General features: G+C 48.7%; 1 protein-coding gene across 3 annotated transcripts in view; it reads left to right on the forward strand.

Annotated features, from left to right (window-relative positions):
- The window catches only part of LOC135055093 (heparan-alpha-glucosaminide N-acetyltransferase-like), a 1,318,407-nt gene that overhangs the window by 507,712 nt on the left and 784,517 nt on the right, over positions 1–26,178 (forward strand). For all 3 annotated transcript variants that reach the window (XM_063958741.1, XM_063958739.1, XM_063958740.1), the window contains exon 7: positions 6,204–6,289. In XM_063958741.1, the coding sequence (XP_063814811.1) occupies positions 6,204–6,289 (86 nt within the window). The remainder of the gene's footprint in view (positions 1–6,203; positions 6,290–26,178) is intronic.

A 26,178-nucleotide genomic window follows, 5' to 3' on the forward strand; every position in this document is an offset into this window, starting at 1 on the left:
GAAAAAAAAATTCTTTTTAGATTTTTGCAAATTTATTAAAAATAAAAAACTAAGAAATCACATGTACATAAGTATTCACAGCCTTTCCTCAATACTTTGTTGATGCACCTTTAGTAGGTTGATAGTAAAGAAACATATGGAATACTTGCTTACCCTCCCGGAAGCTGCTGGAGGCTCCAGATTTTTCAGGTAGCCCTTCGCAGCCCCGGAAAGATAGGTAGGTGACTCTCCCTCATCCTGCAGATTCCCGCCCGCTTCCTAGTGAAATGGGCAGGATGGGATAAAAGTAATACATTTTCGGCAGCCGTGTGACAGGGCGGGGCTAATTGTCCATGGACATGTCCTCGTCTTGGGGACAGGTCCTAATGACATCACAGGCTGCACCCCCTCAACCTCCTTTCCAGGCTTCTCATGGGGAGGAGATTAAAAAGGTATGCAAGAATTACATATGGTCATGATCATCTAATAATTAAGAGATCAGTATTATTATGCAATTGGATAATAAGGATACATAGAACACTGTCAAGGAGAGAACCTTCCGGTTATCTTTAAAAGAAGGACTGCCCATGGAACATACAGAAAACTATTCATATAATTAACTGATAAAAGAAACATGACTGAGAGTTGTTAAAATATCATAATGGACCCTAATTGGGGGGGAATTTATTAAACCTTCTAAAGAGAATGTGGAGTCGTTGCCAATCAGATTCAACTACAGTGCATCCGGAAAGTATTCACATTGCTTCACTACATTTTGTTATGTTACAGCCTTATTCCAAACTGAAATAAATTCATTTTTTCCCTCAAAATTGTACACCCAATACCCCATAATGAAAAGTGATTTTGAAATTTTTGCAAATTTATTAAAATATAACCATCTAAGAAATCACATGTACATAAGTATTCCTAGCCTTTGCTCAATACTTTGTTGATGCACCTTTGGCAGCAATTACAGCCTCAAGCCTTTTTGAATATGATACCACAAACTTGGCACACCTATCTTTGGGCCGTTTCGCCCATTCCTCTTTGCAGTACCTCTCAAGCTCCATCAGGTTGGATGGGAAGTGTCGGTGCACATCCATTTTCAGGTCTCTCAAGAGATGGTCAATCGGATTCAAGTCTGGGCTCTGGCTAGGCCACTCAAGGACATTCACAGAGTTGTCCTGAAGCTACTCCTTTGATATCTTGGCTGCGTGCTGCGTCCTGCTGAAAGATGAATTGTAGCCCCAGTCTGATGTCAAGAGCGCTCTGAAGCAGGTTTTCATCCAGGATGTCTCTGTACATTGCTGCATTCATCTTTCCCAGTTTCTTCCGCTGAAAAACATCCCCACAGCATGATGCTGCCACTACCATGCTTCACTGTAGGTATGGTATTGGCCTGGTGATGAGCGGTGCCTGGTTTCCTCCAAACATGACACCTGACATTCTTGCCAAAGAGTTCAATCTTTGTCTCATCAGACCAGAGAATTTGGTTTCTCATGGTCTGAGAGTCACCTCCCTGACTAGGGCTCTTCTCCGCCGATCGCTCAGCTTAGACGGCCAGCCAGCTCTAGGAAGAGTCACGGTGGTTCCAAACTTCTTTCATTTACGGATAATAGAGGCCACTGTGCTCATTGGGACCTTCAAAGCAGCAGATATTTTTTTGTACCCTTCCCCAGATTTGTGCCTCGAGACAATACTGTATCGGAGGTCTACAGACAGTTCCTTTGACTTCATGCTTGGTTTGTGCTCAGACATGCACTATCAAGTGTAGGACCTTATATAGACAGGTGTGTGCCTTTCCAAATCATGTCCAATGAACTGATTTCTTATTTTTTTATTTTTAATACAGTTGCAAAAATCTCAAAAACACTTATTTCACATTGTCATTATGGGGTATTGTGTGTAGAATTTTGATGGGAAAAATGAGTTTATTCCAGTTTGGAATAAGGCTGTAACATAACAAACTGTGGAAAAAGTGAAGCGCTGTGAATACTTTCTGGATGCACTTTAGTTGCATCTGAGTGGTAACGCCTCCACATTCTCGATAGAAGGTGTAATAAATCCCTCCACCCCCCCCCCCCCCCCCCCTTCCCCAATTAGGGTCTATTATGATATTTTAACAACTCTCAGTAATGTTTCTTTTATCAGTTAATTATATTAATAATTTTCTGTATGTTCCATGGGCAGTCCTTCTTTTAAAGATCACCGGAAGTTTCTCTCCTTGACAGTGTTCTATGTATCCTTATTGGGCCTAACTCAGACCTGATCGCTCGCTAGCGTTTTTTGCACAGCTGCGATCAGGTCAGAACTGCGCATGCGTATGCACCGCAATGCGCAGGCACGACGCACGGGTACAAAGTGGTTCGTTGTTCTGCGATGGGTTTATGCGAAGAATCCATTTGCATGGACGATCGCAAAGTGATTGATAGGAAGAGGGCATTTGTGGGTGGCAGCTGACTGTTTTCTGGGAGCATTTGCAGGGCGGGTGTCTGACGTCAATTCCGGTCCCAGACAGGCTGAAGTGATTGCAGCAGCTGAGTAAGTCCTGGGCTACTCAGAAACTGCACAAGATCTTTTTGTACCACTCGGCTGCACATGCGATTGCACACTTGCACAGCTAAAATACACTCCCCGGTGGGCGGCGACTATGCAAATGCAGGGCTGCAAAAAAACAGCTAGCGAGCGATCAGGTCTGAATTACCCCCATTGTCCAATTGCATAATAATACTAATTTCTTTATTATTAGATGATCATGACCATATGTAATTCTTGCCTACCTTTTTTGTCTCCTCTCCGTGAGAAGCTTGGAGAGGAGGTGCAGGGGGGGGGGGGGCTGTGATGTCATTAGGCCCCGTACCAAAGACGAGGACATGCCCATGAACAATTAGTCCCGCCCCTTCACACGGCTCCCGAGAATGTATTACTTTTATCCCCATCCTGACCATTTCTCTAGGAAGCGGGCGGGAATCTGCGGCATGTGGGGAGAGTCACCTACCTTTCAGGGGCTGCGAGGGACTACCTGAAAAATCTAGAGCCTCCAGCAGCTTTCGGGAAGGTAGGCAAGTATTCCATGTTTCTTTACTAGCATACTACTACTAATCACTGTAACCTGCTGAGTTTCTGTGTATCATCCCAGCAGTACGGTTTTTAGTCTCTTCATATACAGTAGTCACATAATACAGGTGCACTGACCAGTGTCTGCCATTCTGTTTGTCCCACCTGCTCTAGTGACGCACAAACTGGCCCCTTCAGGGGAAACCACGTTTTTTATAAATGTGTCCTTCCTACAATGTCAGTGGTTATATAATATTTCCATTAGGTGGATAATGATGTGAATATTTCAAGAATTTGGTGTCGCTATAAATGAAAGCTGCAAACATAACCACAGCTAAATAAAAGTGACTTATGCTTGTTGCTGTTTGTCTCCTGGCAGATGAGGAGTAGCTTGCCAGTTTAGCCCCAGCTATCAGGCATCTGGGAATGACATGTAGATCCATCACAGGGAATTAGACAGAGCATCCTTCCTGCTCTGTTTACATAGTAATTTAATCTTTGCTGAGGCCCAGCAGTGTCTCCTGGTGAAAAGCCTCCTCATCTAATGAAGCCTCTGCTTTATATGTTCTCATGCAAACAATAATAGTCAATCTCCCTGGGAAAGGAATGATGGGTAGTGCACCCAAAAGTAAAATGAGATTGGTTTTAACCTATTTTCTGGCTGCAGTAGAAGTTTTGCTGCCTTTTGGGGCTGTTCGTTCTCAGATTACTCTATCCAACTCATGTATAATTGGAATACCCTTGGCATTGGATGGAGTTTACGGTTGGGGGAGGGTGGCATGTTTTAGGGGTCTTACTTCAAAGTAATAGCAGATTAATCTGTTGATCATTGTTGTGTGAGACAAGCCTCATTGCAATTGGTAAACCTCTGTATACTGTACACATCCCTAAATTAGGAAATAAGTGCACTAGTGACATACCTCCGACTGGAAACAATTAGCCTGATTAATATCTGTAAGTAAAGCAAGTAACTTTGTGTCTGGAACAAACTATTTTGCACTGCAAGGGGAGCAAATACATTTATATTGTTTATGTGCAGGGTAAGTACTGGCTGCTTTATTTTTACACTGCAGTTTAGATTTCAGTTTGAACACACCCCACCCAAATCTAACTTTCTCTGCACATGTTATATCTGCCCCGCCTGCAGTTCAGGATGGATATGTAGTTGCTTGCTTTGTTGCTTTACTTACAACCATGAATCAGGCCCAGTGTGCAGTGTTTACTAAGCCTTGGATGGAGATAAAGTCGCTGGAGATAAAGTACCAGCCAATCAGCTCCTAACTACCATGTCACAGGCTGTGTTTGATAAATGATAGTTAGGAGCCAATTGGCTGGTACTTTATCTCCAGCGACTTTATCTCCATTCAAGGCTTAGTAAATAGACCCCCTAGTGTAGTGTGCAATCCTTGCTGCACTGCAGTGCTGACGTTACTGCATTCCTATCGGGCACATGGTACTGCAAAAGGGAAATGGTTGGCACTAGTGCTTTTGCAAAATAGAATGTACTAAATTTTCCCTTTTAGCAGGTCACGGGGAGTATTACCTGTGGTACATTACAGCGGGTAATGATATCGCACAGGGCTATCCTACTTGCCCCCGCTAAGCCACAGCCCATAGCGTGGCGAGCGCAGCGAGCCTGTAAGGGGCTTTCTAGCATACGCCCCACTGCCGGCATACTGGTGTCCAGGATGCCGCTGTTGGTATACTGACGGCCGTCATCCAGGTCATCTGTATTTCATACCGAACCCCCCTAAATGCCTAGTACACTGTAAGCAGCTACGATACGGATAAGATGCTAAATTTAGGAAAAAGTCAGAAAGCCTGGGTATCACTGCCTGTGGTGGAGCCTCTATGGAGCAAGAGCCATATGGTGAGAAAGAATAGGTGTATGTTACATAATAACTACTGGCAGCAGTCACCTAGCTACAGTGTCAGGTGCATTTTATTGTATGGCACATTGCTATCATAAAAGCCACTGCCAACCATAAACATCCCAATGATTTCAATATATGCATCCTCAATCCAACAAAATGGTCGGCTACTGTGTTCATCATGCTAGCATATACAGTCCCACAGTGTAATAACCATTGCTGCATTCTACCCTGTTCAGTGAGGCGGGCTGCCAAACTGGAGTCTGACTGTCCCAGTGCCTGCCAGGTCCATTGTGCTTGCTCACTGGATGTTGCAAGTGCCAGGTCTGGCTTCTGGGGATTGCAGCAGCTGCAGCCCCTAGAAGCTGGATAGTTCTCATGGCAAAGGTGGGGAAGTGGGTTCCCATTGGCATCTCCCTGTTAATCGCAGTCTAGGGCTGGCAGTCCCAGGGGTAGACTGTGGTAAGCAGATAATGCTTCATATGCAGCCCCTAGGTGGGATCGGTATGAAATACCTACAATCAAAATCTTGACGGTCGAAATCCCAACAGCAATGGGCCGACAGTCAAAATCCCGACAAGGTCAAAATCCCAACATGGACAAAATACCGACATTTAAAATACCGATAAGGTCAAAATACAGACATGTAAAATGTCGACAGGTCAAAATGCTGACATGAATTTTCCATTGGGGCTTTTGGTTGTGTATGTCGACATATGTCAACATGGACACCATATAAGTGTGCCGCGTCCGCTCGCCATGTTGACCTACACACCCAAAAACCCCAATGAAAAATTCATGTCGGCATTTTGACCTGTCGACATTTTACATGTCGGTATTTTGACATTGTCGGTATTTTAAATGTCGGTATTTTGTCCAAGTTGGGATTTTGACCTTGTCGGGATTTTGACTGTCGGTCAATTGCTGTCGGTATTTTGATTGTCGGTAAATTTACTGCATCCCCCTAGGTAAAATCCCCCATATTTACTTCTCACTGCACGTCGCTTGAGTTATTTGTGATGTGTAAACTCACTGCTATAGCCGATAATATTGATCCTTTGTAGTATTTTGGAATGAACACTGTGCAAAGCATTGTGAAGCTGATTCAAATGTAAGGCAAGGTGACTGCTGCAGGCTCGTTGTCCCCTATGCCCCCCCCCCCCTCCCCCCCAGGTCACTGGGCCTGGATGTACCACTTGTTTCACAGCTATAATCGTCTCTCTTGTTGTCTTATACCTTTTGCTGACTTCTTATTATCCAAATAACTAAGCACCTACTTCTTTTATGTCAATACAGGGATCGGATGCAGCTGTTAACTTGGAACAAAAAAATGCCAAGGTTTCCAAACACAGACGCCTGCTCTCACTGGATACATTTCGAGGGTAAGGTGTACAATTGATCATTCATAATAAGTCCTACTTTTGGCTCACTAATACCACTTTCAGACAGAAAAAACTCAAAAAAACAGATTTTTCACAGGTTTGTGTTCCCGGGAAAAACCCGGGTTACAGTCCCTTACCCCCTTTCACACAGCACAAAAAACCCGGTAAATTCCCGGGTCGACCCCTTTCAGACAGAACCCGTGTCAGCCCTGCAATAGACTTGTGTGTCATAAAAAATGGACTGTTTTTATGGCACACAGAGATGAGGTCATGAAAGTGGGTGGTGACTGATCGGGTGGTCTTCAGTTTGCTGGCTGTCGGGATCCCGGCGTCCAGTATACTGGCGCCGGAATCCCGACAGCCGGCATACTGACACTTTTTCTCCCTCTTGGGGGTCCATGACCCCCCTGGAGGGAGAATAGATAGCGTGGCGTGCAGCGTAGCGAGCGCAGCGAGCCCACAAGGGGCTCATTTGCACTCACTGGTATTTGCACAGGAGGTATTTGCTGCAGCATAATGATGACCTCAGATGCCAGTGCCACGTCCGCTCAGCCAATCAGAGAGACCCTGCTGCTCAGCCAATCGCCAGTGCCCTGCCAGCTCAGCCAATAAGCACTGTCTGCTTCGACCCGTTACTAAAATACCGGGTCGGACCCTTTCAGACAGCTGGCAACCCGTGTAAGAGTCGGGAAAAACCCAGGTAAATTCCTGGGTCGAATTCCCGGTAACTCAGTCCCGTGTTCACCCTTTCAGACAGAAAAAAATCCCGGGTCAACCCTTCAAGAGCCGGGAAATTACCGGGTTCTTTTCTCTGTCTGAAAGGGGTATAAACATACAGACCCTGCCTTTAACCCTTCATGAAATAAGTATAGTTGTTATGCTGCTGTGCAAGAGTTGTTTTAAGCTGTATAAGGGCTTATGGAAGCATTTGGCTGGGGGCCCCTCTCACCTGTGTCACCTAACTTACCAGGTTGTTGGCACACCTTCATAATTGTAACCCTTGTGTCTGACTGGCATTCAGTCCTGTGGAAGTCCAGGGAAATGCAAATGTGCAGACGTCAGATCAACCAATCATTCACTTGCTTTCATTATTTATAATCCGATTCTTGGTTAGTTACTATTAGATACTGCACATTATCGCTTTGTTAGAAGATAAACCATAGAGAAATAGAAGCCAACTTTTTAAAATGACTGAACATGTCTCCCATATGACTGGGAAATGCAATCCGTAGGCAGGGCTAGTGGCAGCATGAATGTTGGGCTTGCTGAAGCACCACAGAGTGGGCTCCTCTGCCTAGATACTCACACACCTGCAATAACATGGTATCCGGATGCTAGGTCGATAGTCAGTAGGTCGACCACTATTGGTCGACAATCATTAGGTTGACATGTACAAAAAGGTCAACATGGCAATGGTCAACACAGGAAAAGGACGACATGAGGGTTTTTTTTTTTTGCAGGTTTTTATTTTTTTATTTTTCCTTTTTTCATTCTTTACCATCCACGTGGACTATGACTGGGAGTAGTAACCTGTGCCGAGTGCAGCGGTTATGTTACTGAGAAAACGGCACCAAAAGCATTTTTTTTTTAAAACCTTGTGTCAACCTTTTCATGTCGATCTTGTCCATGTCGACCCATTGATCCATAACCCAATAACATACACTACCTATACCAGCTATTTTGAAAATAATAATATATTTCTAAATACTGTTAATTGGATGGGTTGGGTTTGATTTGCCGGCGGTTAGGATACCAGCAGTCAGAATTCTGACCGTGACATCCCACAGATCGAAATCCCAAAAGGGGAAGGTAAGTATACTTACCCCCCCCCCCCCCCCTTGACCCCCTTACCGACCCCTCCTTGCAGCCTAATCCTACCCCAACCCCCTGTAGCTTAACCCTATCCCCACTCCCACAGCCTTAACCTAACCCCAGAGGGGCTGCAGTCTATCCCTAACTCTCCCCCCTGCAGCCTAAAACGAACCTCCTCCCCCTTCGTGGTTTACCTGTCCTGAGTCCCGCTGGCTTGTCGGTCGGTATCCTGGGTGTAGGGATTCCGGCGCCAGGATGGTGAACCTATTCAGGATGCTGGTGATGGCATTCCTAATAGTGCCGGGATTCTGTCGTCAGTATTCTGACAGCCGGAATCCTGACTGGATCCCGAACCGATATGTCCTAGAAGTAACAACATTTATAAAGGAGAGGAATGAGACCTGCACTCACCAGTATAAGCTGGTGGCAATAAATAAAAAAAAGTTACCTATTTTAAAATATGCATGTTCTCCAGTGATTTTCTACTGCAGTTCTGTTTAGACAGTCATATATTCAGCAATGTGAACAGTAGAGGTGAACGAGATGCTCTTCTGTGTTTTGCATTTTAGGGTTTTCTGCAGAGCACATTTATCTAGCATGACGCTGAGACAAGTAGATGCTGTTTTTTAATAGTTTGCTGCAGAGATTTTCTGTCCAGTCATGGCACAGAGACTGCCAGCTAGGCTGCAGGAACTGCAGAGGATGGGGTGGATGTAGGACAGTGACCTGTGCCAGTCTGGATGCAGAGCTCCTTGCCTTAATCCTAAATACAGAAAGGAAGAAAAAAGAACATGGCCATGTGCATTTAGAGTGGAATCAATTTAAAACATATTCTAATATTTTGGAGGCATCTGATTAAAAAAAAATTTGTGTGTGGTTACAGGCTGTTAATTCTTCTAAACTATATTATGTTTTATTAAGTATTAGATACTACCTTTACCCCTCTCCCTGTATTTGAAACTCTAACTAAAGCCTTGTTTAATAAGTCAGAACTATGTAAATGGCTGTTCATAAATATGGTGTGCGTTCTTGCTGAGAAAAGATTAAATCGTATTGCTCCCTATTGTACCTTCCAATTGGGGTATGAACGCCTGGTGGGCCTGCGTGCAACATTTTTCATGGTCACCTGTTCTCAGTGTTATTATATGTATTCTGTTAAGTTTATTATAGGTCTTTCAGTTGCAAGTCTTCTTTTTTGCGCCTTTGAAAAGTCACCCAGTCTCCAAGTATGTTGTGTTGCTGCAATATTCCATCGTCCAGATGCTTCCGCTATGATTTGTTACTGCAGCAGATTCCTCATAAAATCCAGATGTATGAGTTTGATAAGGTTGGAGCACATCTTGCTCTTTACTAAAAACAGGTTACTAGACAAAGCCATCAGGATAAAAATATAAACAGCATTCCAGAAAACTGACGCTTTAGTGTGTTCTTCCTAATGCATCTGGTTCCTGATTTATATGTCACACACAACACTTTATGGTAGATTTTAGACTACACTTGTATCAAAAGTATGCCCTGGAGCATACACGCTAAAGTGTCAGGAAATCCTGAATTCAATCCTAAAGTTGAATACTTGTAACTTTATAAAAAATGTAGGGTCAGTGCAATTGCAAGGCGTCTAGACACCCTAGACAAAGCATCACACTACCATCCCTGCTCCTTCCAATACAATCTTCGTAGCCATATACCTAAAACCACACTCATATGGGTATATTTACTAAGGTGTGAGTTTTTTTAGACGTGGAGATGTTGCCCATAGCAACCAATCAGAATCCACTTAACATTCATCTAGCTGCTTCTAGAAGATAGTAGCTAGAATCTGATTGGTTGCTATGGGCAACATGTCCACTTCTAAAAAAAAAAAGCTCACATCTTAGTAAATATACCCCATATACTTTTGACCTTTGGCATTGGTTGGCCAGTCCGACACTGATTACTTGTACTTTGTTTCACTGGACCTAATTTAAGAGAAACTATTAAACACTACTTTGCAAAAGGAGATTTGGTAGAGAGGGTGAAAGTTACCCAGAGCTGAGTTTTGTAGCAGAAGCGACTTGGGTCCTAGATTTTATAAAGAATGTTACCTTCACGCTTTTACACAGGCTAGTAATGTGTCTGCAGCGGGGTACCCTGTGTTCCACAGGGAATACATTGGGGTGTAGAGTTGGATCTTGATCCAGAGGCACCAACAGGCTAAGGTAGATGCTAGAATCAAGTGGGCTAAGGGACCTTTTCCGTCTGGGGGAGGAGTCACAACGCAAGGGGGAGGAGCTAGGCCAGCGTGATAGTTCCTCTACTATCCACGCCACCAACTATTACCTTTAGTAATCTGGTGGCGAGCGAAGCGTGGCGAGCGAAGCGAGCCCGCGAGGGTACTTTTCGGGTACCCTGCTCGCCCATAGCTCCTCCCCCTGGTGACGTGTCTCCTTCCCTAGATACGTCAGAAGGTCCCTTCTCCCACTCCGAAATAGAATCAACCAACAGGCTAAAGCTTTGACTGTTCCCAAGATGCATTGCATGGCCTCCTCTAAAACCCCGCCTCCGGACACTGGAGCTCAGTCTGTAAGTTGGTGCCTGCATAGCAGGTCACTTAAAGGGGGGGCTGCGCTAGGCAGCCCTGAAAAGAGCTTTTTAGAAGACTTCAAGGGCCGCAGCACTTTCCATGTCATTATGACATGCTGTGCTGCGGCTCCATCACCTCCCCAGCAGCGCTGTATACTCCCGCGGCCTGGTTCCCGGGTACTTGCAGCGGAGGTGCACCGGTCCACAGGCACACCACCGCTGACGCTCTCTAGGATCGCGTGGCTGCACATCAGGGAGGAGGTAGGAGGGTCCCCTAGGTGGGACCCGTTGGAAAACCGCGTTCCAGTCACAGTCCCAGGAGACGGACCGCGAATATATAGTACAAGTATTCTGATATATCCATCCAGTCTATGGCTGTGTATTGGTATATATATAGATATATATATATATATATCTATTTACTAGTCCAGTGCAGTTTTATTGTATGTTCAAATAATTTCTGCATTGTAATATCATTGTGACTGTGTGCCTGCTTCTGCTATATGGATTTCACTCTCTGTGTATCCCAGCTATAGCTATACTGTATTCTGTACCCTAGGAGGCTAGGTGTGTCAGTTTCTCATATATAGTGCTACACAGTATATACTGTTTAGTGTGTTTTACTGTATATTTCAGTCACCTCCTACCGCTTTAATTCTCTGTTTGTGTCCTGTATTTACTGTCATATAAATCAGGGGGTTATTCGCAGGTATTGTATTTGTCTGGCTTTATTGTACTGTTACGCTCTACGGCTACATTCACTATAATGTCTGCCACACAGGTCGGAAAATCCGCGGACGCTTCTGCATCATGCAGTACTTGCACCAAGGATTTACCTGAGGGGGAAGTTGTACCTGATGGTTTGTGTACTGGGTGCCATACATCTCCCAGTCAGCCCGCAGCTCCTGTTGCCAATCAGGAACCACCTTGAGCATCTTTCTCAAGTATGCTGAATACGCTTGTGACACGTCTTTCGCCCCCTGAGGGACCTCCTGTGCCATTGCAGCCACATATTGTCCCTGTAGTTAATCCGCCCTGGGTGGACACTCTGTCTACCCAGATAAAACAATTAAATCAATCTTAGGTGAAACAAAAGTCTTCCCACGTCCCTCTGGGGTCAAGGGGTCATCTAAGTGGACCGCTTCCTCCTCACAATCCACTAATATTTCAGATAATTCTTCTGATGAGGATGGGGAATATAATGATCCGTCAGTCACTGAATCAGTTGCTTTCTGATGAGGAACCTACAACTCAGGTTGATGTTCCTGACCTAGTGGAGGCTAATAAGCTGATTCTACAAATTGATGATGAGGTAGATCCCACTACTGCGTCTAATAAACCTGATAAGTTCAAATGTCAGAAGGTTACTAAAGTAGTCTTACCACATTCTGACCATTTAGTCGTCATACGTCAGGAATCCTGGTCTTCTCCGGGAAAGAAATTCTCCCTGTCTAAGAAGATGCTGGCTCGTTATCCTATCCCTGCTGAGTTGAGTAACAAGTGGGAAAATCCACCGCCGGTGGACTCTCATGTCACCCGTCTTGTGGTGTCATCTACTGTGCCTGTCACCACTGTCACCTCACTGAAGGAACAGACGGATAAGCGTGTAGAGGGATGCCTAAAGTCTATTTACTCCCTTACCGGTGCTTTACATAGACCCACTATAGGCCCACTATAGCAGCCTCCTGGGCCGCAAAAGGAATTGAAGCATGGGTTCAGGCATTAGAGGAAGAGCTACCTCAGGATATTTCTGACACTGCCAGACAATATCCGTCTCATATTACCACCGCCTCCCACTATATTCAGGAGGTGTCCTCTGAGGCAGGTGTAATGGCGGCCAAGGCGTCTACTACGTCTATACTGGCTCGCCGAATTCTGTGGTTGAGGTCCTGAAAGGTGGACCTGGACTCCAAAAAGACCTTGGAGGTGCTCCCTTTTAAGGGAGACATCCTATTTGGGGAGGATCTGAACAAGATTGTGACTGACTTGGCAACTGCTAAAACTGTGTTTTTCCCAAGTACTAATCCTTCTGCTCCGAAGGCTAAGAGTACCACTTTTTGTTCCTTCGACCTCCAGGGAAAGCAAAAGAACAGGTGTACCCGAGACAGGCTCGTACTTCCAAAACCATTCAGCCCATACCTAAACAATCCTGGGCCGCCCGTCAGCCTGCTTTTAAACAAGACAAGCCTGCTACATGACGGGACGTGCCTCCCCCTGGGGGATCCCATGGTGGGAGGCCGACTTCTGCAGTTTACTCAGACCTGGTTAAAGACCACTTCGGATGCCTGGGTGCGGGAAGTTTTCTCTCACGGGTACGCAGTCTCTTTCAAGAGACGCCCCCCTCGCCAGTTCTGCACGACAGTTATCCCTTCGGATCCATTGAAAGTGCAAGCTCTACACCTGGTTGTGCGATCCCTCTTGGACACGGGAGTGGTAGTGCCGGTACCCAGAGAGGCAGGGGATACTATTCGACCCTGTTTCTAGTCCCAAAACCCAATGGGTCCTTTCGGCCTATACTCAACCTCAAATCACTGAACAAATTTGTGAGTGTGTCCAAGTTCCGTATGTAAATGCTGCGCTCGACTGTACTGGCCATGGATCCCGGAGATTATATGGTATTCCTGGACATACAGGATGCTTACCTGCATATACCTGTTGCCATGTTGCATCAGTAATATCTGCTGTTTGCTATTGGCAACCTACATTATCAGTTCCGGGCACTGCCATTTGCACTGGCCACGGCCCCTTGGATCTTCACCAAGGTCATGGCCGTGATGACGGCCATTCTCCGCCGTCAGGGTGTCAGGATTCTGCCGTATCTGGACGACTTGCTGATCTTGGCGAACTCCCAAGATGTTCTCCTCAGTCATCTGGAACTGAGGTCCAATTCCTACAAGCCCACGGGTGGCTCATCAACTGGAAAAAGTCCTCACTGGTCCCTGCTCGGAGCATGGTGCACCTGGGGGAACTGCTGGACACACACAACCAAAGATTGTTTCTGTCTCCAGAGAAAGTCCTGAAACTTCAGGACAGGATCAGATACTTCCTCTCTCGCACAAGAGTGTCGATACACTCGGCGATGCAAGTACTAGGCCTCATGGTGTCGGCTTTCGACATAGTAGAGTACGCTCAATTTCATTCCCACCCTCATCAGAGGTTAATCCTTTCCAAGTGGAATGGCCTGCCTCATCGGATCAGGTCTCAAATGATCTTCTTGACTCCGGAGGTTCGTCTGTCACTGAGCTGGCGGCTACAGGACCAGCAGTTGAGCAGGTGCCATCCCTTCTGAATCCCCAACTGGGTCCTACTGACTACGGATGCCAGTCTGCGGGGTTGGGGTGCGGTGCAAGAGCAACACTCTCTACAGGGTCGGTGGACCAAGGAGGATTCTTTCCTACCAATAAAGATTCTGGAATTGCGGGCAGTGTTCAATGCTTTGACTCTTGCCTCTTTGACTCTGATACAGAACAGGCATGTTCAAGTACAATCAGACAACGCCACCATGGTGGCACACATAAATCATCAAGGCGGTACTTGAAGCCGCGTGGCAGTGATGGAAGTGTAAAATATCCTTCGTTGGGCGGAACGCCATCTGCCCGCAATATCGGCAGTGTTCATCCCCAGAGTCCTCAACTGGGGAGCTGATTTCCTCAGTCGTCAGGATGTACACGCTGGAGAGTGGAGTCTTCATCCGGAAATCTTCCAACTCCTAGTAGACAAATGGGGTCTACCAGATGTAGACCTGATGGCGTCACGACACAATCACAAAGTTCCGGTCTTCGGATCAAGAACAAAGGATCCTCAAGCAGCGTTCGTGGACGCACTGGCAATTCCATGGAACTTTCGGCTGCCCTACGTGTTCCCTCCAGCGTCTCTCCTGCCCAGGGTTCTACGGAAGTTCAAGCAAGAAGGAGTTATACTACTTCTAGTCGCTCCAGCGTGGCCCACACGGCATTGGTTCTCAGACCTGCAGTGTCTATCGATCGAGCATCCTCTTCTACTTCCTCAACGCCCAGATCTCCTGGTTCAGGGCCCTTGTGTCTACCTGTACCTGGCCAGACAGGCTTTGACGGCGTGGCTCTTGAATCTTCACTCCTGAGGGCCAAAGAATTCTCCGAGGCGGTTATCCAAACTATGTTGAAGGCCCACAAACCGGCTTCTGCACGGATTTATTACAGGGTCTGGAATTTTTACTTCACCTGGTGTGCTGCTAAGAATTACGATGCATACAATTTCAGAACTTCCAGACTTTTGGCTTTTCTGCAACAAGGCCTGGATTTAGGCCTTCGTCTGGCCTCCCTCAATGTTCCTATTTTTGCCTTGTCGGTGTGGTTTCAGAGGAAGATAGCGTCTATTCCTGACGTTCATACTTTCACTCAGGGAGTTTTATGGATTCAGCCTCCTTATGTCCTTCCTGTAGCTCCATGAGATCTGTCTCCATTTGAACCTCTTGAGTCTGTGGACCTTTAATATCTTATGCTTAAGGTCATGTTTCTGCTGGCTATTGCCTCTGCTAGGAGGGTGTCGGACTTAGGAGCTTTGTCCTATCGTCCGCCCTTTCTGATTTTTCACCGTGACCGTGCAGTTCTCCGAACTCGTCCTGGTTATTTGCCTAAGGTGGTGGCATCTTTTCACCTTAACCAAGCGATCATGGTTCCGGCTTTTATCTCTTCTGGTTTGACCTCCAAAGAGAGGTTTTTGGATGTGGTACGGGCTCTCCATATTTACGTGGAGAGGACTGCCTCTCTCAGGAAGTCAGATACCCTTTTTGTACTTTTTGGTTTTCACAAACGTGGCTGGCCTGCGAATAAGCAAACATTGGCCAGATGGATTAGAATGGTGATTGCACAAGCTTATGCACAGGCTGGTCTTCCAGCTCCTGCTGCTATCAAGGTCCATTCTGCTTGGTCTGTTGGACCTTCTTGGGCGGCCCGCCATGGCGCGTCCGCTGAACAATTGTACAAGGTGACTATGTGGTCCTCAGTGAACACGTTCATTAGGTTTTATGCCTTTGATACTTCCGCCTCCCAGGATGCTTCCTTTGGACGCTGGGTTCTTGTACCCGCTACGGTGCATCCCCTCCCATGAGGAACTGCTTTAGGACATCCCCGATGTATTCCCTGTGGAACACAATGTGCCCCGCTGCAGAAAAGGAGATTTATGGTAGACTTACCATAGTTAAATCTCTTTCTGTGAGGTACACTGGGTGCCACAGGGTGCTCACCCTGACTCACTTAGCTTCTTTGGGTTTGTATGGCATTAGCCACTGGTCCCTTCTCCTGTCATGAGAATGTGGTTCTATGTGACTAACATCTGCCTTCTCTTTTACCTGCTACTGCATTGGACTGGTTAACGAAACTGAGCTCCAGTGTCTGGAGGTGGGGTTATAAAGGAGGCGGTGCAATGCATCCTGGGAACAGTCAAAGCTTTAGCCTGTTGGTGCCTCTGGATCAAGATCACACTCTACACCCCAATGTATTCCCTGTGGAACCCAGTGTACCTCGCAGAAAGATATTTAAAATAAGATTTTACTTACCGATAAATCTATTTCTCGTAGTCCGTAGTGGATGCTGGGGACTCCGTCAGGACCATGGGGGATTAGCGGCTCCGCAGGAGACAGGGCACAAAAATAAAGCTTTAGGATCAGGTGGTGTGCACTGGCTCCTCCCCCCATGACCCTCCTCCAAGCCTCAGTTAGGATACTGTGCCCGGACGAGCGTACACAATAAGGAAGGATTTTGAATCCCGGGTAAGACTCATACCAGCCACACCAATCACACCGTACAACTTGTGATCTGAACCCAGTTAACAGTATGATAACGTAGGAGCCTCTGAACAGACGGCTCACAACAATAACAACCCGATTTTTTTGTAACAATAACTATGTACAAGTATTGCAGACAATCCGCACTTGGGATGGGCGCCCAGCATCCACTACGGACTACGAGAAATAGATTTATCGGTAAGTAAAATCTTATTTTCTCTAACGTCCTAGTGGATGCTGGGGACTCCGTCAGGACCATGGGGATTATACCAAAGCTCCCAAACGGGCGGGAGAGTGCGGATGACTCTGCAGCACCGAATGAGAGAACTCCAGGTCCTCTTTAGCCAGGGTATCAAATTTGTAGAATTTTACAAACGTGTTCTCCCCCGACCACGTAGCTGCTCGGCAGAGTTGTAATGCCGAGACCCCTTGGGCAGCCGCCCAGGATGAGCCCACCTTCCTTGTGGAATGGGCCTTGACAGATTTAGGCTGTGGCAGGCCTGCCACAGAATGTGCAAGTTGAATTGTGCTACAAATCCAACGAGCAATCGTCTGCTTAGAAGCAGGAGCACCCAGCTTGTTGGGTGCATACAGTATAAACAGCGAGTCAGATTTTCTGACTCCAGCCGTCCTTGAAATATATATTTTCAATGCCCTGACAATGTCCAGCAACTTGGAATCCTCCAAATCGCTAGTAGCCGCAGGCACCACAATAGGCTGGTTCAGGTGAAACGCTGACACCACCTTAGGCAGAAAATGAGGACGCGTCCTCAGTTCTGCCCTGTCCGAATGGAAAATCAGATATGGGCTTTTATACGATAAAGCCGCCAATTCTGACACTCTCCTGGCTGAAGCCAGGGCCAGTAGCATGGTTATTTTCCATGTAAGATATTTCAAATCCGCCGATTTTAGTGGCTCAAACCAATGGGATTTGAGAAAATCCAAAACTACATTAAGGTCCCACGGAGCCACTGGGGGCACAACCGGGGGCTGTATATGTAGTACTCCTTTTACAAAAGTCTGGACTTCAGGAACTGAAGCCAATTCTTTCTGGAAGAAAATCGACAGGGCCGAAATTTGAACCTTAATGGACCCCAACTTGAGGCCCATAGACAATCCTGTTTGCAGGAAATGTAGGAATCGACCCAATTGAAATTCCTCCGTGGGGGCCTTCCTGGCCTCACACCACGCAACATATTTTCTCCAAATGCGGTGATAATGTTGTGCAGTCACCTCCTTCCTGGCTTTTACCAGTGTAGGAATGACCTCTTCCGGAATGCCTTTTTCCCTTAGAATGCGGCGTTCAACCGCCATGCCGTCAAACGCAGCCGCGGTAAGTCTTGGAATAGACACGGTCCCTGTTGAAGCAGGTCCCGTCTTAGAGGTAGAGGCCACGGATCTTCCGTGAGCATCTCCTGAAGTTCCGGGTACCAAGTTCGTCTTGGCCAATCCGGAGCCACGAGTATCGTTCTTACTCCCCTTTGCCGTATAATTCTCAGTACTTTTGGTATGAGAGGCAGAGGAGGAAACACATACACTGACTGGAACACCCACGGCGTTACCAGAGCGTCCACAGCTATTGCCTGAGGGTCTCTTGACCTGGCGCAATACCTGTCCAGTTTTTTGTTGAGGCGAGACGCCATCATGTCCACCTTTGGTTTTTCCCAACGGTTCACAATCATGTGGAAGACTTCTGGATGAAGTCCCCACTCTCCCGGGTGTAGATCGTGTCTGCTGAGGAAGTCTGCTTCCCAGTTGTCCACTCCCGGAATGAACACTGCTGACAGTGCTATCACATGATCTTCCGCCCAACGAAGAATCCTTGCAGCTTCTGCCATTGCTCTCCTGCTTCTTGTGCCGCCCTGTCTGTTTACGTGGGCGACTGCCGTGATGTTGTCCGACTGGATCAACACCGGCTGACCCTGAAGCAGGGGTTTTGCCAGGCTTAGAGCATTGTAAATCGCTCTTAGCTCCAGTATATTTATGTGAAGAGACATCTCCAGGTTTGACCATACTCCCTGGAAGTTTCTTCCCTGTGTGACCGCTCCCCAGCCTCTCAGACTGGCATCCGTGGTCACCAGGACCCAGTCCTGTATGCCGAATCTGCGGCCCTCTAACAGATGAGCACTCTGCAACCACCACAGCAGAGACACCCTTGTCCGTGGCGATAAGGTTATCCGCTGATGCATCTGCAGATGTGATCCGGACCATTTGTCCAGCAGATCCCACTGAAAAGTTCGTGCGTGGAATCTGCCGAATGGAATCGCTTCGTAAGAAGCCACCATCTTTCCCAGGACTCTTGTGCATTGATGCACAGACACTTTCCCTGGTTTTAGGAGGTTCCTGACAAGTTCGGATAACTCCTTGGCTTTCTCCTCCGGAAGAAACACCTTTTTCTGAACCGTGTCCAGAATCATTCCCAGGAACAGCAGACGTGTCGTCGGGGTCAATTGAGATTTTGGAAAATTCAGAATCCACCCGTGCTGTTGCAGCACTATTTGGGTTAGTGCTACTACGTCCCCCAGCTGTTCCCTGGACCTTGCCCTTATCAGGAGATCGTCCAAGTAAGGGATAATTAATACGCCTTTTCTTCGTAGAAGAAACATCATTTCGGCCATTACCTTGGTAAAGACCCGAGGTGCCGTGGACAATCCAAACGACAGCGTCTGAAACTGATAATGACAGTTTTGCACCACGAACCTGAGGTACCCTTGATGTGAAGGGCAAATTGGGACATGCAGGTAAGCATCCTTGATGTCCAGGGACACCATAAAGTCCCCTTCTTCCAGATTCGCTATCACTGCTCTGAGTGACTCCATCTTGAACTTTAATTTTTGTATGTACAGGTTCAAAGATTTCAGATTTAGAATAGGTCTTACCGAGCCGTCCGGCTTCGGTACCACAAATAGTGTGGAATAATACCCCTTTCCCTGTTGTAGGAGGGGTACCTTGACTATCACCTGCTGAGAATACAGCTTGTGAATGGCTTCCAATACCGTCGCCCTGTCTGAGGGAGACGTTGGCAGAGCAGACTTTAGGAACCGGCGAGGGGGAGACTTCTCGAATTCCAACCTGTAACCCCGAGATATTATCTGCAGGATCCAGGGGTCCACCTGTGAGTGAGCCCACTGTGCGCTGAAATTCTTGAGTCGACTCCCCACCGCCCCTGAGTCCGCTTGTAAAGCCCCAACGTCATGCTGAGGGCTTTGCAGAAGCCGGGGGGGGGCTTCTGCTCCTGGGAAGAAGCTGCTTGGTGCACTCTCTTACCCTTTCCTTTGCCTCGGGGCAAATATGACTGTCCTTTCGCCCGCTTGTTCCTATAGGAACGAAAGGACTGCGGCTGAAAAGACGGTGTCTTTTTCTGTTGGGAGGGGACCTGAGGTAAAAAGGTGGATTTCCCGGCTGTTGCCGTGGCCACCAAATCCGATAGACCGACCCCAAATAATTCCTCCCCCTTATACGGCAATACTTCCATATGCCGTTTGGAATCCGCATCACCTGACCATTGTCGCGTCCATAAACTTCTTCTGGCAGATATGGACATCGCACTTACTCTCGATGCCAGAGTGCAAATATCCCTCTGTGCATCTCGCATATATAGAAATGCATCCTTTAAATGCTCTATAGTCAGTAAAATACTGTCCCTATCCAGGGTATCAATATTTTCAGTCAGGGAATCCGACCAAACCACCCCAGCACTGCACATCCATGCAGAGGCGATGGCTGGTCGCAGTATAACACCAGTATGAGTGTATATACTTTTCAGGGTAGTTTCCAGCCTCCTATCTGCTGGATCCTTGAGGGCGGCCGTTTCAGGAGACGGTAACGCCACTTGTTTTGATAAGCGTGTGAGCGCCTTATCCACCCTAGGGGGTGTTTCCCAGCGCGCCCTAACCTCTGGCGGGAAAGGATATAATGCCAATAACTTCTTTGAAATTAGCAGTTTTCTATCGGGGTTAACCCACGCTTCATCACACACTTCATTCAATTCATCTGATTCAGGAAAAACTACAGGTAGTTTTTTCAGACCCCACATAATACCCCTTTTTGTGGTACATGCAGTATCAGAGATATGTAAAGCCTCCTTCATTGCCGTGATCATATAACGTGTGGCCCTACTGGAAAATACGTTTGTTTCTTCACCGTCGACACTAGATTCGGTGTCCGTGTCTGGGTCTGTGTCGACCGACTGAGGTAAAGGGCGTTTTACAGCCCCTGACGGTGTCTGAGACGCCTGTACAGGTACTAACTGGGTTTCCGGCCGTCTCATGTCGTCAACTGATTTTTGTAATGTGCTGACATTATCACGTAATTCCATAAATAAAGCCATCCATTCCGGTGTCGACTCCCTAGGGGGTGACATCACCATTACCGGCAATTGCTCCGCCTCCACACCAACATCGTCCTCATACATGTCGACACACACGTACCGACACACAGCAGACACACAGGGAATGCTCTTATCGAAGACAGGACCCCACTAGCCCTTTGGGGAGACAGAGGGAGAGTTTGCCAGCACACACCCAAGCGCTATAAATATATAGGAACAACCCTATAGAAGTGTTGTCTCCCTTATAGCAGCTTAATATATATCAAAAACGCCAAAAAAAGTGCCCCCCCCTCTCTTTTTTACCCTGTTTCTGTAGTGCAGTGCAGGGGAGAGTCCTGGGAGCCTTCCTCGCAGCGGAGCTGAGCAGGAAAATGGCGCTGTGTGCTGAGGAGATAGGCCCCGCCCCCTATTTCGGCGGGCTCTTCTCCGGAGTTTGTGAGACCTGGCAGGGGTTAAATACATCCATATAGCCCCAAGGGCTATATGTGATGTATTTTTTAGCCAGAACAAGGTATTCTCATTGCTGCCCAGGGCGCCCCCTGCACCCTCCGTGACCGCTGGTGTGAAGTGTGTGACAACAATGGCGCACAGCTGCAGTGCTGTGCGCTACCTCATGAAGACTGAAAAGTCTTCTGCCGCCGGTTTCTAGACCTCTTCGCTTTTCGGCATCTGCAAGGGGGTCGGCGGCGCGGCTCCGGGACCGGACTCCATGGCTGGGCCTGTGTTCGATCCCTCTGGAGCTAATGGTGTCCAGTAGCCTAAGAAGCCAATCCATCCTGCACGCAGGTGAGTTCACTTCTTCTCCCCTAAGTCCCTCGTTGCAGTGAGCCTGTTGCCAGCAGGACTCACTGAAAATAAAAAACCTAAAAACTTTTTCTAAGCAGCTCTTTAGGAGAGCCACCTAGATTGCACCCTGCTCGGACGGGCACAAAAACCTAACTGAGGCTTGGAGGAGGGTCATGGGGGGAGGAGCCAGTGCACACCACCTGATCCTAAAGCTTTATTTTTGTGCCGTCTCCTGCGGAGCCGCTAATCCCCCATGGTCCTGACGGAGTCCCCAGCATCCACTAGGACGTTAGAGAAATATGGTTAGTCTACCATAAATCTCCTTATTGAGGACCAATGCTAGATTCATTAAAAACAAAAACCACATGAAAATCGAGCTACTAAAAAATTCTGTCTAAAAATTGGGAGTGGTACTGTATATGTGTGTGTGTGTGTGTGTGTGTGTGTGTGTGCGGCATGGAAATTGCAGCTTAAGCGCCAATGAATAATGATATTTAAGTGTACAGCACAGTAGAATACTGTATGTTGCTTTTAGAGTAAGGAACATAACTCACAAGGATATGCCAGGGTTTCAGTACTATATCAGAACCAAAGTCTATGCCAATGGTAGAGTCAGTTTTCAAATGCACACATCCTTTCTGTAAGTCATTGTTGCAGAACAGTGCACCCAATATGCCTATTAACCCATACTTGCCTACTTTTGAAAACCAGTTTCAGGGAGATTCCAGGTGGTAGCCGAATGGCACACATTTGCAGAGGCGTGTCATGCTCTGCCCAAAGGGTGTGTCTAGCTCCACCTATGGGAGTGTTTATTGCCACTCAGGGGTGTGTCCTGCAGTGGCAGGTGTGAAAGCTATAGTACTAAAAGCAGCAATAAAGACAAAAAAAAAGAGTAATAATAATATAGGTGCACTATATATTAATGTACCGTGTACAGTTGTTAGAAGAGACGGACAAACAGAAAATCTATGTACACTGGTTCGGGTGTGTGTAGTATGTCTGACCGCCGGGGAGGGGCGAGTGCAGCAAACCCCTTGCGGGCTCGCTGCGCTCGCCACGCTACGGGCTCGGTGGCGACGGTTCTATTCCAACTCTATGGGTGTCATAGACACCCACGAGTGGAAATAGTCCCTGTTGGTCGGCATGCCGACCATCGGGATAGTGAGGGGGCGGGATGTCGGTGGAGGTCATGTGACTGTCGGTCTCCCGACCGCCGGTCACATGAATACCACCCCTGGTGCGGGACTGTGTGTTTGTATACACACACATTCATAAGATATGTATATACTGTATAATATTTGTCCCAGGTCTGGCACTCTAGGCCCCATAAGTTACTTTGCCAGTGCCCTCTGAAAATTAATAATAAACTTGTGTAAACAGGTGTGGCACTCAGGCTTAGCGGGAGATAGCAGGGAGCGTGCATACGCATGCTCTTGCTTTACCCATATCCATGAATGCAGCAGCAGGCTGTGGGAGGCAGTGATGCGTATGTGAGATACGCTGCTTCCCACAGCAAAGATACACATCCCTTCATGCAGCTTAACCCTAACCCTGCCCCTCCTTCCCCGCAGCCTAACCCTAATCCTCCCTGGGAGTGCCTAAACCTAACGCCCTCCCCACAGCCTAAGTGCCTAAACCCAGCCCCCTACTCCCTGCAGCCTAACCCTAACCGTGGGTGCCTAAACCCAAACCCCCCTCCTCGCAGCCTAACCGCCCTTGGGGGTGGCTAAACCTAAACCCCCTCCTCCCCTGCGGTCTAACACTAACAGTGTCCGCACACTTATCTTCGGGATGCGGTTATCGGGATTCCGGCATCAGCATTTTGTTTGTCTTCTGCCTGTGTGTCGGGATTCAAGTGCCGGGAGTCCAAATGCCCGCATCCCGACTGCATCCTGAGAGGGGGTAGTGCCTCTCCAGCAAAGTGCCTCCCTGTATTGTTGCCCTTTCAGGGGACCTGGGTGGATTTCAGACCTAACACATAGGGGGAGATTCAAATATTTGAAAAGTCAGTTGGGAGTCTGTTTTTTCCTATCTAATAGACAGGAAAAAACAGACACCCAATCGACTTTACAAACATTTGAATCTCCCCCAAAATGTCATTTTAATGTCAAAATACTGAGCCCATACACTGTCAATTTGCTGTTCACTGGACTTGTCATATTGGTGGCTGTGCTGTGGAAATGGGGCTACACTGAGCTCTTACCTATAGGAGCTCTGTGCTGGGTCCTCATAGTTGGTGGTAGAGGGGAGTAATCGCGGGCCGTGGTAGGGGGCGGAGCCTGTGAGAGGGGCGGGGCCTCGACTTCCAGATGGTACCGCTGCTGTATCAGGTAAAAAAAATATTTAACATCTCTGAGGGGAAGAGGGGGGTCGCAGGCAGGGCCTCAGCTGTGGGTTGGCTGCCACTGCTGTACCCTGTCTCTGAGGGGGGACTGTAGGGAGATCGGCACTGAAGGGTCTTGAGACAGCTATCTGCAACAGCTGATCGTTGCTGAGCAGGGAGAGCGCCTCACAACACAGCGTCTCCCTGCATTGCTAACCTCGCCCCTCCTTCAGCCCTCACACCACGGATCCAGTCTCTGCTTGCAGCTCCTGTCCCTGGTGACGGCTGCAGTGCAGAGCCTCCGCTCAGACAGTCACAGCTACCCACAATGACGGCACGGGCTTCTGCCGTGCAGGTCCCGTCCCCGTAATTTAACTCGCGCATGCGCAGTCCAGATTCTCACGGAACCATAAAAACCGGGAGTCGTAGCAAGATTTGCGGGGCAGCGGGAGGCTCAAAGAAAAAACGGGAGCCTCCCGCTGAATGCGGGAGGGTAGGCAAGTCTGTATTAACCTCCACCCTATAAACCCCCATTTACCTCAAGATACCCATTTACCCATTCACCCTCACTCAGCAGTAGGGAAGCCAATCCCGGGCCATTTTTTCAATCCCGGGTATCGGGATTGAAAAATGGTCATTCCCGGGATTGGCTTTAGACTGTGTCCGTCATCCTCCCGGTGTCAAGTTCTCGCGGGTTTTGCATTCCATATAAGGGAGCTGCAGCTGGGACTTTACTACAGACATTTTACTACAGTCACACTGCTGTATCCTGTGCTCTGCTGTGCGGTGTCCATCCATGGGGCTGTGAGGAATTCAAGTGCTATCACTGTGTTCATCTAAGTGGCTGTCCTGCTTTCACTGTGTCCATCTAAGGGGCTGTGCTGTGCGGAGTCCATCCACAAGCTGTGTCCAGTGTTATGGTAGCCATACACCAGGACGATATCTTTCCAACCAGCCAACTTTTTGGCTGGTTGGAAAGATAATCTGGCAGTGTGTGGGAGCAAACGATTATCAGCCGTTTGCTCCCACACGCTGAAAAACGTCCAGAAACGGTCTGTCCAACTAGTTGGGAAAATCAAACCTGTTTGATTTTCCCAACTAATCGTTCAGGTGTAGGGGAAACTTTCCCCCCAACTGAGCGATAAGCAGGCGGACATTGACCAGCAGTGTCCGCCTACTTCTTCCCGATCACTGCCTACTGGGCAGCACGAGCCGGGAGGTTCAGGGGCAGCTGCGGCAGGTCATCACTGCTGCCGGGCTGCCCCTGTCACAGCGGGTCCCCGTGGAGCGGCGGCAGAGCGGGAGGAGGTGCAGGGGCAGCTGCGGCAGTTCATCACTGCTGCCGGGCTGCCCCTGTCACAGCGGGACCCGTGGAGCGGCGGCAGAGCGGGAGGAGGTGCAGGGGCAGCTGCGGCAGTTCATCACTGCTGCCGGGCTGCCCCTGTCACAGCGGGTCCCCGTGGAGCGGCGGCGGAGCGGGAGGAGGTGCAGGGGCAGCTGCGGCAGTTCATCACTGCTACCGGGCTGCCCCTGTCACAGCGGGTCCCCGTGGAGTGGCGGCGGAGCGGGAGGAGGTGCAGGGGCAGCTGCGGCAGTTCATCACTGCTGCCGGGCTGCCCCTGTCACAGCGGGTCCCCGTGGAGCTGCGGCGGAGCGGGAGGAGGACCAGGGGCAGCCTGCGGCAGTTCATCACTGCTGCCAGGCTGCCCCGGTCACAGCGGACCCTGTGGAGCGGCGGCGGAGCGGGAGGAGGTGCAGGGGCAGCTACGGTAGCACATCACTGCTGCCGGGCTGCCGCTGTCACAGGACACCCAGCAGTGGCACCCCTCCCGCGATACCCCACGATTGCAGCACCCCCCGCACCCCACCCATGATTGCTGCACCCACGCACGCCACCCCCGATCACTGGCACCCCACCTGCGGTTGCGGCACCCCACCCGCGATCGCGGCACCCCCCGCACCCCACCCGTGATCACGGCACCCCCCGCAGCTTACCCGCAATCGCGGCACCCCCCGCAACTTACCCGCAATCATGGCACCCCCCGCAGTTTACCCACAATCGCGGCACCCCTCCGCAGCTTACCCGCAATCGCGGCACCCCCCGCAACTTACCCGCAATCGCGGCACCCCCCGCACCCCACCCACGATCGCGGCACCCCACCCACGATCGCGGCACCCCCCGCACCCCACCCGCTATCGCGGCACCCCCCGCACCCCACCCGTGATCATGGCACCCCCCGCAGTTTACCCACAATCGCGGCACCCCCGCAACTTACCCGCAATCATGGCACCCCCCGCAGTTTACCCACAAT

The sequence above is a fragment of the Pseudophryne corroboree genome, chromosome 3 (genome assembly GCF_028390025.1).
Source record: "Pseudophryne corroboree isolate aPseCor3 chromosome 3, aPseCor3.hap2, whole genome shotgun sequence".
In the NCBI taxonomy this organism is placed as follows: domain Eukaryota; kingdom Metazoa; phylum Chordata; class Amphibia; order Anura; family Myobatrachidae; genus Pseudophryne; species Pseudophryne corroboree.